This window comes from Haematobia irritans, chromosome 1 (assembly GCF_050003625.1).
Source record: "Haematobia irritans isolate KBUSLIRL chromosome 1, ASM5000362v1, whole genome shotgun sequence".
In the NCBI taxonomy this organism is placed as follows: domain Eukaryota; kingdom Metazoa; phylum Arthropoda; class Insecta; order Diptera; family Muscidae; genus Haematobia; species Haematobia irritans.
Genome location: NC_134397.1, coordinates 48884486 through 48902369, shown reverse-complemented (window position 1 = coordinate 48902369; position 17884 = coordinate 48884486). Strand labels below are relative to the sequence as shown.

Sequence of the window (17884 nt, the reverse complement as noted above, 5' to 3'; positions counted from 1 at the left end):
GAGACCATATAAGTCCAAATCGGGCGAAAGATATATATGTGAGCTATATCTAAATCTGAACCGATTTTAACAAAATTTATACTATTAAACGTACCCCTTGTACAAAATTTGAAACAAATCACGGCAAAACTCTGGCTTTTGTGGCCATATAAGTTCAAATCGGACGAAAGATATATATGGGAGCTATATCTAAATTTGAACCGATTTCAATCAAATTTACCACGCATTGGTAGAATGTCAATTGTACCCTCTGTGCAAAATTTCACGAAGATCGGTAGTAAACTTTGGCCTCTGTGGTCATATGAGTCTAAATCGGACGAAAGATATATATGGGAGCTATATCTAAATCTGAACCGATTTGGCTGATATTTTGCAAGATTTTCGAGATACATAAAATATTTGGATGTACGGTATTTCAAGAAAATCAGTAGATAAACACGCTAATTATTACCAAATCGGGGATAAATATATATGGCAGCTATATCTAAATCTGAACCCATTTTTTCCAAACCCAATAGCGACTGTCTCTGTCCCAAGAAACGGCCCTATGCCAAATTTGAGGACGATCGGACTTAAATTGCGAGCTGTACTTTGTGCACAAAATTACATATACAGACAGACGGACGGACAGACAGACAGACGGACATCACTAAATCGACTCTGAATTTAATTCTAAGCCGATCGGTATACTAAAAGATGGGTCTATGACCACTATTTCTTGGCGTTACATACAAATGCACAAACTTATTATACACTGTACCACAGTAGTGGTGAAGGGTATAAAAAGATTTGCAATGGTTAATATGTGTTTTTGATCTTTAATCCCTTAAAATTCATCGGGCTGTCCAATATAACTCTGGGGTATTTTCTACAATTAATTAATTTTGAATTATTTGCAGTACATGACTAGTTCTGTCTTTGCAGGATTTAATCCTCAGACCATACACTTTCTCCCATTTATCAGTCATCCGGATATCTGCAATAGTAGATGGGAATTTTTCCCGGACTGCTAATGCCACATCATTTGCTTTTGCCACCACTTTTATTCTTTCTTTTTCTAAGGATATCAGAAGGTTGTTTATAGCAACATACCAAAGAATAGGTGATAGATCTCCTCCTTGGGAGGGGGAGTTTCAAATTTCTTTTCCAAAAAGGGCAGTCGTGACATTCTGGTAGTGCTGGTGGAATAGCATACATACACAGTCGTGACATTCTGTTGGTGCTGGTGGAGTAGCATATACTCCAGTGGAGCTAGGCGCATAAGCGTAGTAAGGCCTCTGGGGGGAAGGGCTTAGCCCCCACCAGAAAAAAATTAATCCCCCTAGAATGTGAAAACCTATATATGATTTTCCATTATATATTGTTGCTGTAGTACAGATAGGGGGACTATAGCCCCCTGGTTAAATGGCTAGGCAATATATGCAATATTACATTAAAAAATATTAACCTTTTGATTGTGGTTAATATTCCAAAGTTGGAAAAAATTCTTTTTTTTTTCATTTATTTTAGCTAAATTAAATTATTGGCACTATTATGGCAGACAATAATGCATGATTGATATTTTAGCCAACATCTTGGTATTTCAACAAACTTGTCTGCTGTTTCTATGAGAATTCAATTTTAGTTGATAACTAAACCTAACTAAAATAAGTTAACAAAAATTCTAATTTTTTCCCAATCAGTCCAAATGACCTACATAGATTTTGATAATTTAGTTTTTTGGTATGCTAAAAACAAAATTTGGTTTTTCTATTGTTTCTTATCTGGTTCTATATCATACCAAGAAATTTACTAGTAGCATATTATATACAGCAGTTTATATGATGGAAAACGTGGAACATATGTATGGTATGGGCAAACATGTGTAGTTTCTCGTATTTGTCATGGCAATAATCAAAATTTCCTTTAAAAGAAACTCTAGCTTATATTTTTGTTTTTGGTTTCTATGTTTGTGTGTGTGTGTGTTTTTTTTTTTGATGGAAGGAATACACCTTGTATACCAGGTTCTTGAAATTTATGATCCATTTTTTTGTTATCTATGTCATCAACACCATCGCCACCACCACCCATCTATCCATTCAATAATCCATTTATTTAACATGAAGAAGTGCATAAGTTTATATATAAGAAATATTGTGAAAACTAAAAGGAAATAATAATGGTAACCCTTTATTGATTTAGTTTTTTTTAACTCAATGAGAACTGTTTGTCGAAACTATTATGTACATCGATAAGATCTAATAAAATCTATTGAGATTAGATTAAGTTCGAAATATTTTGTAAACAGTCAAAAGGCATTGAATGTTTCTGTCAGGTATTTTTTTTGTGTTTGAAACATTTCCTATTATAGGTTGAGAAATTTCTTTGGGAATTTGGAATGGCATAAGAATATTGCCTCAATTCGTAATCTACACTATCGACATGTTTATTCAGAAAACAAAAATTACGAAGAGAACCAAACTATTTTAACCGAATGGTCATTGAAGTCAATTTATATTTTTGAGAGAATTGAATAGTAGAATTTTCTTTGCAAACTCTGGTTTACATATTCTAATATAAACCTACACTCAAAAAAAAAGTTTACTGGGAGCCAAAGATTTTGACATTCCCTTAAGGATTTTGGTAATGATTCCGATGATGTGGCATCTTTAAAATAAAGACATTTTTTAGCGACATTTCTGGCTTTAAATATAGAATCAATTAAATTAAAATTAGTATACAGGATTTATGGAATTTTCATTCTCTTTTTGCGATATATTAATAAAGCTATTGACATATAAACAAATAACAGTTTAAAAATGCAAATTATAACGGAATTGTTTTCTTAATTTCAAAAAACACTTTAAAATCCTCGAAATAGGTCTTAGTCCATATTTTAATCTTTTTATACCCTCCACCATAGGATGGGAGGTATATTAGCTTTGTCATTCCGTTTGTAACACATCGATATATTTATTTTTTTTTTATTTTTATTTTAATTTTTTATTTAATTTGTTTTTTTATTTAATTTGTTATTGCTGTAGGTCGGATGCTATTGCAAATGACCCATATAAACCGATCCCCATATTTGGCTTGCGGAGCCTCAAAGACAAGCAAATTTCATCCGATCCGGCTGAAATTTGGTACATGGTGTTAGTATACGGTCTCTAACAACCATGCAAAAATTAGGCCACATCGGTCCATAATTATATATAACCCCCAAATAAACCGATCCCCAGATTTGGCTTGCGGAGCCTCAAAGAGAAGAAGATTCATCCGATCCGGCTGAAATTTGGTACATGGTGTTGGTATATGGTCTATAACAACCATGCAAAAATTGGTCCACATCGGTCTATAATTATATATAGCCCCCATATAAACCGATCCCCAGATTTGGGTTTCGGAGCCTCAAGAGAAGCAAATCTCTAACAACCATGCAAAAATTGGTCCATATTGGTCTATAGTTATATGTAGCCGATTGCCAATCACACAAAAATTTGTCCATATCGCCAAAAAATAATCTACCAAATTTTTATTTAACTAGAAATTTTTTTCAAAATGTTGTTTCTATAGAAATTTTTATGAAAATTTTATTTCTATAGAAAATTTTGTCAAAATTTTATTTCTATAGAATTTTTTTTCAAAATTTTATTATGTTATTCCGTTTGTAACATATCGCAATATCACTTTCCGACTATATAATGTAATAGTGTCTATCGGGCCATGTTTTGGTATAGACCCCATATAGACCGATCTCCAGAGTTTATTTATAGGGCTTCTAGAAACCGCATTTTCAATCCAATTTGCCTGAAATTTGAAATCTAGAGGTATTTTAGGACCGTAAATAGGTGTGCCGAATATGGTGTGTATCGGTCTAGGGTTTGCTATAGCCCCCATACGATCGTATGGACTGATCTCCTGAGTTTACTTCTTAGGTTTCTAGGGCTTCTGAGTTTACTTGTTGGGCTTCTTGCCTCCATATTAGAGGTGTGCACGTGACACGAAATAGTCGTGACTCACGAAAAATACCGTGACTCACTAAGTGAGCGTGATTACAAATTTTCTTTTCGTGAGTGTGCGTGAGTCCTATCAAAAAATATCGTGCGTAAGTATGATTTTTCAGTTGTGAGTGTGCGTGGGCGTGAGTAAACTATTACTCACGTGCACACCTCTACTCCATATAGACCGATCGTACTTCTCGTAATCATTTTAATAATAAGGGTATAAATCTTCAGATTTTAGATTTCAAATCAAGGCGTCATTTCCTCATATTTCTTGCACACTTACACAAAACTCAACCAAAAATGGTTCTCACAAATCCAGAATCTGGTCTAGTCATCATAGGTAGTATCTTCAAATTTCTCTTCGGGAACTGGTTGAACTGATCTGCTTCGGAGAATATCTGATCAAACCTCCTGAAATTCTATACATTATCAAATAACCCGCTACGACTAAGAGTTTTCGGCGGAAACTATTATATTTGATTCATTAAGATTCGGCCCGGACGAACTTACTGCTGCATATACTTGTTTTAATTAAACATTTTTTCCGTTACTCTAAGGAAAATTTGCCTTTATTCAAAAACATACGATCCTGACGGTGGGTAGCAAATTTCTAAAAATTTTGTCCTAAATTTAATAAAAAATATTTTTTAAAACAAAGATTAAAAATTTTCTTTTAATAAAAAAGTAAATTAATTGATATAATTAACTTTTTAATAAAATTCGGAAGACTAATTAATTTTTTAATCAAACTAAAAACACTTACCCCCATTTTCATAAAGCTCCGTTAGTGTTCCGTTAACTAACCAACTTTTGAACTGTATTATGGACGAAATTGTCATCTTGCATATATATTCCATATGCCAGTTAGGAACTTAACTGACGAAAATTTTTCAATTAAAGTTAACTGGAGAGAAGATATTTGCAATTTACTTTCTGTTAATTGGCAGAGCTACATGAAAATGGCCGTAAGTCAGTTATGTTTTTAATGAAAAAATTATGTTTTTAATGAAAAAATTTATTGAGTTTTTCAGTCAACATGAATTAAATATTTAATTGAATTAATTAAAAAATTAATTGAAATTTGCTAATGAAATCAATTATTTTTTTAATCAAGTATTTTTTAATGTCCAATTAAACTGTGATTGATGTGAGAAGTTCACCAATGTGGACACAATGGACTGAATAGTCTAAGTGAGCCTGATACGTCGGGCTGCCACCTAACCTAAACTAACTGGGATTGATACTATAATTTTCGTAATTGAAGACATTTCAATTAAAAATTTTTGTGTGCGTGTATTGATTCCGAGCCAAAGAAACTGCTTCTTTAAAATAAAGACATCCCAGTAAAAAAGCGTCGCCAAAAAAGTAATAAAAATGTTATTTTTGGATCCGGAAGTGGTGGCAAATTGGCCCAGAAGCGATGAATTCAACATGGGCTTGTCATAGGACAGATGTCCACCATTTCGACAGCCGTTGCACTGAATTGGCCAAAATAAGTTTTTCATATGAAAATTCATATTTTTTTAGGATTTCGACGGATTTTTCAATTTTTGTGAATTGAATTCACGAATTAACCTCCTTTTCGCTTAGTTTAGGAGATATGGCCAAAAGAAGTGTTTCATATAAAAATTTCAATTTTTTAGGATTTGGATGGATTTTTCAATTTTTTGGAGGTGATTACGAATTAACCTCCTTTTCGCTCTAGGGCGCATATTTAAGGAGATATGACCAAAAGAAGTTTTTCATATAAAAATTCCATTTTTCCCGATTTGGATGGATTTTAACCTCCTTTTCGCTCTAGGACGCTTAGTTTAGGAGATATGGCAAAATAAAGTTTTTCATATCAAAATTTCAAGGTTTTTAGCATTTGGATGGATTTTTCACTTTGTTGGAGGTGATCACGAATTAACCTCCTTTTCGCTCTAGGATGCATATTTAAGGAGATATAGCCAAACGAAGTTTTTCATATCAAAATTTCAATTTTTTTAGGATTTGGATGGATTTTTCAATTTTTTGGAGGTGATCACGAATTAACCTCCTTTTCGCTCTAGGACGCTTAGTTTAGGAGATATGGCCAAAAGAAGTTTTTCATATAAAAATTAAATTTTTTTTTAATTTGGATGGAGTTTTCAATTTTTTGGAAGTGATCACAAATTAACATCATTTTTGCTCTGGGAGATATGGCCAAACGAATTTTTTCATATAAAAAATTTACATTTTTTTAGGATTTGGATGGATTTTTCACGTTTTTGGAGGTGATCACGAATTAACCTCCTTTTCGCTCTAGGACGCATATTTAAGGAGATTGGCCAAAAGAAATTTTTCATATAAAAATTTCAATTTTTTTAGGATTTGGATGGATTTTTCAATTTTTTGGAGGTGATCACGAATTAACCTCCTTTTCGCTCTAGGACGCATATTTAAGGAGATATGCCCAAAAGAAATTTTTCATATAAAAATTTCAATTTTTTTAGGATTTGGATGAATTTTTCAATTTTTTGGAGGTGATAACAAATTAACCTCTTTTTCGCTCTAGAACGCATATTTAAGGAGATATGGCCAAAAGAAGTTTTTCATATAAAAATTTAATTTTTTTTAGAATTTGGATGAATTTTTCACTTTGTTGGAGGTGATCACGAATTAACCTCCTTTTCGCTCTAGGACGCATATTTAAGGAGATATGGCCAAAAGAAGTTTTTCATATAAAAATTTCAATTTTTTTAGGATTTGGATGGATTTTTCAATTTTTTGGAGGTGATCACGAATTAACCTCCTTTTCGCTCTACGACGCATATTTAAGGAGATATGGCCAAAATAAGTTTTTCATATAAAAATTTCAATTTTTTAGGATGTGGATGGATTTTTAAATTTTTTGGAGTTGATCACGAATTAACCTCCTTTTCGCTCTACGACGCATATTTAAGGAGATATGGCCAAAAGAAGTTTTTCATATAAATATTTAAATTTTTTTAGGATTTGGATGGATTTTTCAATTTTTTGGAGTTGATCTCGAATTAACCTCCTTTTCGGTCTAGGACGCTTAGTTTAGGAGATATGGCCAAAAGAAGTTTCTCATATAAAAATTTCAATTTTTTTAGGATTTGGATGCATTTTTCACTTTTTTAGAGGTGATCACGAATTAACCTCCTTTTCGCTCTAGGACGCATATTTAAGGAGATATGGCCAAAAGCAGTTTTTCATATAAAAATTTCATTTTTTTTAGGATTTGGATGGATTTTTCAATTTTTTGGAGGTATTCACGAATTAACCTCCTTTTCGCTCTACGACGCATATTTAAGGAGATATGGCCAAAAGAAGTTTCTCATATAAAAATTTCAATTTTTTTAGGATTTGGATGCATTTTTCACTTTTTTAGAGGTGATCACGAATTAACCTCCTTTTCGCTCTAGGACGCATATTTAAGGAGATATGGCCAAAAGCAGTTTTTCATATAAAAATTTCATTTTTTTTAGGATTTGGATGGATTTTTCAATTTTTTGGAGGTATTCACGAATTAACCTCCTTTTCGCTCTAGGACGCTTAGTTTAGGAGATATGGCCAAAAGAAGTGTTTCATATAAAAATTTCAATTTTTTTAGGATTTGGATGGACTTTTCAATTTTTTTAAGGTGATCACGAATTAACCTCCTTTTCGCTCTAGGACGCATATTTAAGGAGATATGGCCAAACGAAGTTTTTCATATCAAAATTTCAATTTTTTTAGGATTTGGATGGATTTTTCAATTTTTTTGAATTGATCACGAATCAACTCCTTTTCGCTCTAGGACGCTTAGTTTAGGAGATATGGCCAAAAGAAGTTTCTCATATAAAAATTTCAATTTTTTTAGGATTTGGATGAATTTTTCACTTTTTTAGAGGTGATCACGAGTTAACCTTCTTTTCGCTCTAGGACGCATATTTAAGGAGATATGGCCAAACGAAGTTTTTCATATAAAAATTTAATTTTTTTAGGATTTCGGTGAATTTTTCAATTTTTTGGAGGTGATCACGAATTAACCTCCTTTTCGCTATAGGACGCATATTTAAGGAGATATGGCCAAAAGAAGTTTTTCATATAAAAATTTCAATTTTTTTAGGATTTGGATGAATTTTTCAATTCTTTGGAGGTGATCACGAAGAATTAACCTCCGTTTCGCTCTAGGATGCATATTTAAGGAGATATGGCCAAAACAAAATATAAAAATTTGATTATTTTAGGCTTTGGATGGATTTTTCACTTTTTTGTAGGTGATCACGAATTAATCTAGGACGCATATTTAAGGAGATATGGCCAAAAGAAATTTTTCATATAAAAATTTCAATTTTTTTAGGATTTAGATGGATTTTTCAATTTTTTGGAGGTGATCACGAATTAACCTCCTTTTCGCTCTACGACGCATATTTAAGGAGATATGGCCAAAAGAAGTTTTTCATATAAAAATTTCAATTTTGTTCGGATTTGGATGGATTTTTCAATTTGTTTGGAGGTGATCACGAATTAACCTCCTTTTCGCTCTACGAAGCATAATTAAGGAGATATGGCCAAAAGAAGTTTTTCATATAAAAATTACAATTTTTTTAGGATATGGATGCATTTTTCAATTTTTTTGGAGGTGATCACGAATTAACCTCCTTTTCGCTCTACGAAGCATATTTAAGGAGATATGGCCAAAAGAAGTTTTTCATATAAAAAATTGAATTTTTTAGACTTTGGATGGATTTTTCGATTTTTTGGAGGTGATCACGAATTAACCTCCTTTTTGCTCTAGGGCGCACATTTAAAGAGATATGACCAAAAGAAGTTTTTCATAAAAAATTTCAATTTTTTTAGGATTTGGATGGATTTTTCAATTTTTTTGGAGGTGATCACGAATTAACCTCCTTTTCGATTTTTCAATTTTTTGGAGGTGATAAAGAATTAACCTCCTTTTCGCTCTAGGACGCAAAATATTTCCAATTAAAATGTAAAGTTTTCTATTGAAACATTAATTATATCACTTTGTAGATTAAATAATTTAAATTAAAAATATTATTGAAACTTGTGTTCGGAATTAATTAGTTTGTATATAGTCATAGAATTAATTGGTTCACTAATTTCGACTCATACCCAAAGAAGAAATTTCATAAGAAAGTATAACCTCTTTTTTCAAATAAAAGCCGGTATTAAGTTGCCATTATGGCGCTAATGTAGGTTAGGTGGCAGCCCGATGTACCAGGGTCACTTAGACTATTCAGTCCATTGTGATATGGCGCTAATATAGCCATTTTATCACGGTTATTTATCTTTACTAATATATTTTAAAGAAAATAGACCTTTTTCATTGGTGCTTGGGATCATTCCCCACCAAGTTATAATAATAATTTGCCATAATAATAATTTGTTATTCTGCTTTCACAGATTTTTTTATTTAAGCAGCGAAACTCGAATTTAGTTAATACCCACCATTAAGGTAAATTAAATTTAAGTAAATAAATAAAATACTATAAATGACTGAATGCTACAATTAAAAAATAAATTATTGTTTCGTGACCAACATCAATTAAATTTTTAATTGATCCAATTGAAAGAGTCAAAGAAATCAACTAATTCCTCAATCAAGAGTAATTTTTAGTGCTAGTTAATTCTGTGATTGATGTTTTCATATTGCTGATTGATTCAATTTCAAGATCTACGGGACTTTGTACCCTTTACGAATCCACTCACAGTCTACTTTATTCTATATTCCTATATGATTGAGTTGAATCCCCATATTACAATTTTGTTAAATGAAATGTTAACTTTTCGGTTCTTATTTTTCCCCTCTCTATGAAACATAAATTATTCAGGGTCTACCAATCAAATTTTCATTATAATTGTAGTTGTATAACAAAAAGCTTGAAATAATTATTTAACATTTGAAGGATTTCTCATTAAAACGGGTATCAATAACACCCATATGGTATAAAAACCCCGAAAGGGTTAGGAAACAATAATTCCATATCATTCCTTGTACGAAAATATTTTAAATGCATTGTGCGATTTTTTTTTTATAAAATTGATTATTGTTATTATTATAAGTTCTATCTGATGTTATATCTAGTTTCTTATAATCTAAAAGAAGTATTCTACCATTCCTTGAACATTGAGGCAGTTTTAAATGATAATAATTCAATATTTCTTAATAGTTTTTCTTATCAATGCCAAACGTTGTTTGTGGGCTTCTGTTATGGCAGCACGCTTATATGGTCTCAATTCATCTGTGCCAAATCCAGGAATCCACATATTCCATTTACGCTCTAAATGTAATTGGACATCACGAACCTCGACTTTTGATACTTTACGATGTTTGGCAAAAGCACATGTGGCCTTGACAGCATCCTCGACAAAATCATCAGCAATTTGTAATAGCAACTCTTCTACATCTTCATCTAGTTGCGCTGTGGTATCAACTTCTCTTACTAATTCCAAAAGACGGGGTTTTGTCAATATCTGAAGAATACAATAAGTGGGACATAAGTCGTTTTATTTGATTAAGGTATTTATAACTCTTACCGGCTGACTTTCTGCACCTGAAGAGGATTTTGCATTCGAATTTATTGTATTACTACTGCCCGAAGTGGCAGCTGTTGTATTATTTGTTACTGTCTGTGATGAATTTATCACTCCAGCTGAGTTCGAATTCGAATTATTTGCCATAGGGCTGCTCTGAGATGGTGATGCCATCAGTATGTCCTGAGAATCGTCACCACCTGCACCGTTACTATCAAAACTATTAAAAATATCTGACATTGTTGTTGTGCAGGAATTATAAAATTTCTAAATGCCCAAAACCTTTTTTATTTTTACAATTATTGATGATAAAATAAACCAAAGAAACCAAAGAGCAGAAAAACCAAAATACCAAAAAAATAGGAATTGGAGTGTGTTTTGTTGTGTTTATACAGGTGGAGAACTTTTGTGGTGGTGGTGGTGGTTGGTAGGTTGTAGTGGGTATTATATTAAGTGGGAGTTGTTCAGGTGATCATATATAGAAGGAGATGGGACCATAGTAGATAAAACAGAAGCTTTTCGTTTTGTTTGTATACTCTTGGAAAGAAATTTGACCATACCCTAAGTTATGTTACACACTTGATGCCGTTCAGACAAGCCGATAAATCCAGTATCACCGTGCAGCGTTCTCTGTTGGTTATTCCTAGAGTTCCAAAGACACCATTACCTTTCACTGAAACACTTTTTAAGTTGCTAGCGTTCCAATGGTGGCGACTAACAACAATTGTTTTTAATATAAACTTTCCTGAATACAATTTACTAAATCGACATTCACTGAAAATTACCAACACACATTGCAGTGGTACCAGATATAATAGCGTGGACAATGCTACCAAGTTTTTTTTTTTTTTCATTTTAGTATTAGTAGTTGTGTTCCTTTACTTCTCTCGTAGAATAGTGGTAGTTTAGAGAAATTTCATAAAATTCTCTGAGAATAGAATTTGGTTAAAGGTAATGGAACGGAAATGGTAAATGACGAATGTAAACAAAACGATTTATCGGTAAATGTAAAATGTTTTCAATTGAGTGATTCTTTAAATACATACATAGTTGTATTTCCCATGGACAAAGTTTATCTTTTAACAATATCCTCATTCCCTAATTGTTATGAAGAAAATTCATAGAGTTTTTATAATTTGAATTTTGAATACAAACCGTTAATTTTGTTTTCTTTTGTCGTTAATTTGAAGAATGTCGATTTGTCGAACGATACGTTTTATGTAAAATTTTGTTTTAATTCACGTCATTTCCGATTGCTATATGAATTACTTTTGTAGTAGCATTTTCGTTACCGGTTATTTTACGTATTTATGTATGTATGTATTAGTAATCCTGAATTTACAGGGATTCGCCAAAATTTTTAGCCGGATTTAAATAGAATTAAGTAAGTTTTTTTTTTTTATTACATTCTTTATATACTTTATGTAAAATCATTTTATTATTTTAGATAATAAAACTCCATTCTTTTGTATTCGCTACGTGCGATTTCGTTAATTGGCGTTTTTATTATAATTCAATTTTTTTCAACGTGTTACAGCCGTAACACAACAGTTGCTGCCGCAACATTTTTTATTATTTAATTCTATGCCCCTATGGCAAGAATTTCGTTTTTGATTTAATGCCCCGCCGAAGTTCTCGTTTGAGAGAAAAGATGTCGACGAATACTAAGATGATAACTTTGCCGAATCCTGATGAAGATGCCTCCGGAGCCACCGGATCATCAGACAACGAAAACGAAAAAACTATCATTCAGGTTGATTTGGTTGCCGAGTTAAAGGAGGAGATTCGTACGCTGAAGGAATCATTTAAAATGCTCACCATGACTACTGCCACGTCACAACCACATCAACAAGCCTATGCCCACCAGTTGCCCACTGGAACAACCGAGAATTTGCCGAATAATGTCGCCATACCTGCCACTACTACGGACAGTAGTTATGTACATGCGTTGCCGCCTGATAATAATAAGATAAGTATTTCACCATTTTCTTTGCCATCCTCGTATATGCCTTATTATTCTAATGTACAAATGCCACGACAATATGTGCCCTTAAGTACGCAAACGCCACCTTTTAATCACATAGCCCAATCTATACTCATGCCACCTCACACAACAACGACTGTGCCATCACAGACAAATCAAATGTATAATTATTCGCCATACATGCCGATCAACCATTCGCAGACAAACACAACAACATGCCCAACATCGTCAACAACACGCCCTGTAAGCACGACGGCTGCTACGAACTGGACAATGCCTCGCCAAGATTACCAGCCATTCCGAAAACTTTTTGACCTGCCAGAGTTCAACGGCCAGCCTGAGCAATGGCCAATGTTTTCTGTGTCATATAATGAAACAACACAATACTACGGATACTCAAATCTAGAAAATTTATTTCGTTTACAAAAATCTTTAAAAGGAGATGCTAGATCCAAAGTGGAAGCATATCTTATTCATCCTGAGAGTGTTGAACAAATAATGAAAACTTTGGAATTCCACTATGGACGGCCACACATTATTATCCGAAGCCAAATAGCTAAAGTAAGAGGCTTTCCTGCTATTTCTGGAAGAAAAATCTCAGACATTATAAATTTTTCTACGATGGTTTCAAATCTTACAATGTTTTTGGAAAATGCCGGCGCTACACCACATCTTTGCAATCCGACACTTGTGGATGAACTTGTCAACAAGTTGCCGTTGACAAAACGAGAGGAGTGGGTGAAATACTCAATGTGTAATTTAGACCAATATCCAAGTGTGCGGCAATTTAGCGAATGGCTCCAAAACGTTGCCACATATATTTCGTTAGCAGTAGAAACTGATGGAAGCACTGAGGACTTTTCAAAGAATATACGTGCTAGGACAAAACAATCTTTTGTAATCGCCACTGATGATCGTCCACAGACAAGTTGTGTTAATTGCCAAAACAACCACCATTTAAGTCAATGTTCCAAATTCAAGAATGCAGCGACAGCAGAACGATGGAAAATCGTAAAAGACAATCACCTTTGTTTTTGTTGTATGAAAACAGGGCACACAGCATTTAAATGTACCAATCGTCGCCAATGTGGCATTTCTAATTGTCTTAAATTTCATAATCGTTTACTCCATGAAAATAAAAATGTAAACACTGCCGAAGTTAATAAAAATAAACAAACGAATGAGTCGGCTAGGGATCATACAGAATCGATTACTTTGAATGTAGTTGATATCGATGAAAGTTCTGTAAGCACTATAATCGATAACGATTTAAATATAAAATCATTGTTTAAGTTTCTGCCTGTAACTTTAAAGGGACCAAAAGGTACACAACAGATAATGGCATTTATTGATGATGGGTCTAAAGTTTCACTTTTGGAAGAGGACGTAGCTAAGGAACTAGGGTTCCATGGACCAAAAAATAATTTGACACTTGGATGGATAGGCGGTAGAAAATCTATCGAAACGTCAATGACAATAAATTTGGAAATAGGTGGTACATCTGAAAGGGGTAATTGTTTCCAACTGAGAAACGTTAGAACAACATCAAATTTGAAGCTGCCGCCACAGAGTTTACAACTTGATAAGTTTAAGAAAAGGTTTCCTCAGCTGCAGAAAGTATTTATTGAGGATTATGTAGGTGTCACACCGAAGCTTTTAATTGGCCTGCCACATATAAAATTAGTTCGTCCACACCAAGTGATTAATTTAGATGAAAACTTTTCAGTTCATATGACGAACTTAGGAAATATCTTGTTTGGTTCAAATGAAGAGGTCTATGAGCACAGTGTTTTTGTTATTGAATACAATGTTTTGGACGATATAAAGCAGCACATTTCAAATTATTTTTCTTTGGAAAGCTTTGGTATGAATGCAGCAGAACCGGTTATGGCCGAAGCTGATAAAAGGGCTGCAAATATCCTTGTGAGCACAACAAAAAGAATTGGAAACCAATATGAAACTGGTCTGCTATGGAAGCAGGATATATTTGAACATAAGAAAACTTATTACGCTGCCTTTAAGAGACTTCAAAACGTAGAACTGAAAATGAAAAAAGACAAAGAATTGGCTGAGTGGTACAACAATAAAATTGAGGAATACGTTTTGAAAGGGTATGCCAGAAAACTTGAGCCAGCCGAAGTTTCTATCAACACCGACCGAACATGGTATTTGCCACATTTTGTTGTGGTCAACGTCAACAAAGGGAATAAACGGAGGTTAGTATTTGATGCTGCCGCAAGAGTAGAAGATGAATCATTTAATACGAGGTTGCTGAAAGGGCCGGCCGAATACCAGCCAAAACCACTTTTATCAATTTTATTTAAATTTCGCCAAAGAAAATATGGAATATGTGGAGACATTAGAGAAATGTTTCATAGAGTGCGAATTCGTGAACAGGATCAGCAGGCACAAAGGTTTTTGTGGCGATCGGGTGAGAGCGATAAACCTCCGGATATTTTTGTGATGCAGGCCATGATATTTGGTTCAGTGTGTTCACCATGCTCTGCTCAATACGTGAAGAATTTGAATGCAAAGAGGTATGAGAAGACTGATGCTAGAGCATATCGTGCTATAGTGGATTGTCACTACGTCGATGACTACGTAGATAGCTTTGACACAATTGAGGAGGGTATTACTGTAACCAAAAATGTCTTAAACATTCAAAGAGAGGCAGGCTTTGAGCTCAGAGGCTTCATATCAAACTCAACGGATTTGTGTTGTGCCTTACAAGATGTAGATGTCGCCTGTGAGCTAAAAGATCTTTGTAAGAGCGAGAATAACGCCGAAAAGGTCCTGGGTCTATTTTGGTCTCCTGAAGATGACACATTTCGTTTTATATTGAAATTTTCTCATATTCCTGAAGCTGTTCGTGATGGTAAACAGAAACCAACAAAAAGCCAAGTCCTTAGTATGGTTATGTCAATTTTTGACCCATTTGGGTTTCTGGCCAATGTTGTCATAAGGTCAAAATTGATACTTCAGGAAATATGGAATTACAATGTGGACTGGAATAGTCCTATTCCTGATGAACTTTATCAGAAGTGGCGTGCGTGGTATATAGAGCTCCAGAATGTGAAAGATTTCAAATTTCCTAGATGCTATGATAAAGCATTTTCAGATTTGTCAGCCTCAATTGAATTGCATATTTTTGCGGATGCAAGCGAGTTGGCATTTGCTGCAGTCGGGTATTGGAGAATAAGCCATAATGACAATATTAAAGTTGTATTTATAGCCGGAAAATCGAGATGTGCCCCACTGAAGCCCCTTTCGATACCTCGGCTAGAATTACAGGCTGGAGTTCTAGGAGTCCGGTTAAAAGAAGCAATAATTTCTAGTCACGATGTAAAACCTAACAGAATAGTATTTTGGTCAGATTCTAAGACAGTGATTAAATGGATTCAGTCGGACAGCCGAATTTACAAACAATTCGTGTCTCACCGAATAGGAGAGATATTGGAATTTTCAGAAGTAAGCCAATGGAGATGGGTTCCAGGATTGCAAAATCCAGCAGATGATGCAACACGACCTCAATTCTTTTCTGGTAAAGTAAAGGAATCGAGATGGTTACATGGACCCTGTTTTTTGAAATGTAATGAGAGTGACTGGCCGATATCACAGGGTGATGCTGACAAACAAATTTGTGATGCTGAATTGAGATCAAAATTTATATTATCGATCGCTGAATCTGATCATTTTATTCCATATGAGTCAAGATCTAAATATAGAACTTTACTTAGAGTGACCTGTTGGGTGATACGAGCAGCACGAATTTTTAAGACTCTGGGAAAGAAACTGGACAAGTCTACTCTAAAACTTCCGTCGTATCTAACATCTGAGGAAATTAAAGAAGCTGAGGTTTTTTGGTGTAAAAAGGCTCAACAAGAAGATTTCAAATCAGAATACGATATTTTGCTGTCAGAAGGAACCGTTAATTCGAAAAGTCATATTTATAAGTTGAGTCCTTTTTTGGGAGAGGACGGACTTATAAGGATTTCTGGTCGTATTAACAATGCACGTTGTGTTGAAGAGCCCACAAAGCAGCCAATTATATTGCCTAAGAGCCATGTAATTACGAGAATTATTGTTAATCAGTATCATAATGATTTTCGACACCAAAACCAGGAATCAATATGCGCAGCTGTTCGTACAAAGTTTTGGGTGCCATCATTGAGACAACTGGTCAGATCCGTAAAGAAGAGTTGCCAGGAGTGCAAGAATAGAAGCGCTGTAGCCATGCCTCCATTGATGGGACAACTACCAGTAGATCGCATCAGTCCTTTTGTCAGGCCGTTTTCTTACACTGGTATTGATTATTTAGGCCCATATTTGGTATCAATAGGACGGCGAAATGAAAAGCGCTGGGTGGCACTTTTCACCTGTATGACTACACGGGCTATTCATCTTGAGTTGTCAAGGGACTTGTCTACCGACGCCGTTATTTTATGCCTGCGAAACTTCATTAACAGACGTGGCGTGCCAGTTCGTATAAGAAGTGACAGAGGAACTAACTTTATTGGTGCCAGCAAGGAGGAATTTGTTTTGAGTGAGGCAGGATTGGCAGATGAGTGTACAAAACGTGGAATAGAATGGGTATTCAATGTTCCGGCTGACCCATCGGCAGGAGGCGCATGGGAAAGAATGGTTCGTGCAGTTAAAAATGTATTGTCTTTCACTCTAAAGGAGAAATGTCCACAAGTCGATACATTGAACAGCTCATTGATTGAAGCGGAGAATTTGGTTAATTCACGACCTCTGACTCATCTCCCAATCGAAAGTGTGGATAGTGAACCACTTACTCCGAACCACTTCTTGCTTGGGTGTCCCAACATAGTACAAACTCCAGCGGTAGGTGAAAAGGTCGTTCTTAGAAAACAATGGCATATTTTGCAACAAATAAAACAAACTTTCTGGAAAAGATGGGTGCTGGAATACCTTCCAGAATTAACCAGACGTACAAAGTGGCATAAACGAGTTAAACCGCTGGAAGTGGGCAACGTCGTGGTGATTTGTGATGAAAATGAGGCAAGGGGGCAATGGAAACGTGGTGTGGTTGTGAGAACTTTTCCAGCTGCGGATGGGCAAGTGCGATCAGCGTTGGTGAGAACATCTGTTGGACATTTGAGGCGTCCTGCATCCCGACTTGCTGTTCTTGACGTATGTAGTGAGTCTCCCTGATCGACTCACGGGGGCCGGAGTGTTATGAAGAAAATTCATAGAGTTTTTATAATTTGAATTTTGAATACAAACCGTTAATTTTGTTTTCTTTTGTCGTTAATTTGAAGAATGTCGATTTGTCGAACGATACGTTTTATGTAAAATTTTGTTTTAATTCACGTCATTTCCGATTGCTATATGAATTACTTTTGTAGTAGCATTTTCGTTACCGGTT

General features: G+C 34.4%; 2 protein-coding genes across 5 annotated transcripts; one reads left to right on the top strand and one right to left on the bottom strand.

The window, feature by feature from the left end:
• Positions 1-9356: 9356 nt before the first annotated feature.
• On the bottom strand, positions 9357-11306 carry Taf12 (TATA-box binding protein associated factor 12). Of its 4 annotated transcripts, none has more exons than XM_075290199.1 (3): positions 11072-11306; positions 10515-10731; positions 9357-10451 (listed from the first exon to the last, which is right to left on the bottom strand). In XM_075290199.1, exons 2-3 carry the CDS (start codon positions 10683-10685, stop codon positions 10131-10133), a joined length of 492 nt encoding a protein of 163 aa, XP_075146314.1. In that variant the 5' UTR covers positions 10686-10731; positions 11072-11306; the 3' UTR covers positions 9357-10130. The 4 variants fall into 4 exon arrangements, with proteins under 4 accessions (XP_075146314.1, XP_075146317.1, XP_075146316.1 ...); XM_075290202.1 differs by having other exon boundaries at positions 10515-10722; XM_075290201.1 differs by having other exon boundaries at positions 10515-10711.
• Positions 11307-11630: 324 nt separating this feature from the next.
• On the top strand, positions 11631-17770 carry LOC142220838 (uncharacterized). The gene is made up of 2 exons (XM_075290207.1): positions 11631-11895; positions 11959-17770. The coding sequence occupies exon 2, from the start codon at positions 12130-12132 to the stop codon at positions 17668-17670; it is 5541 nt and encodes a 1846-aa protein (XP_075146322.1). The 5' UTR covers positions 11631-11895; positions 11959-12129; the 3' UTR covers positions 17671-17770.
• Positions 17771-17884: the final 114 nt, after the last annotated feature.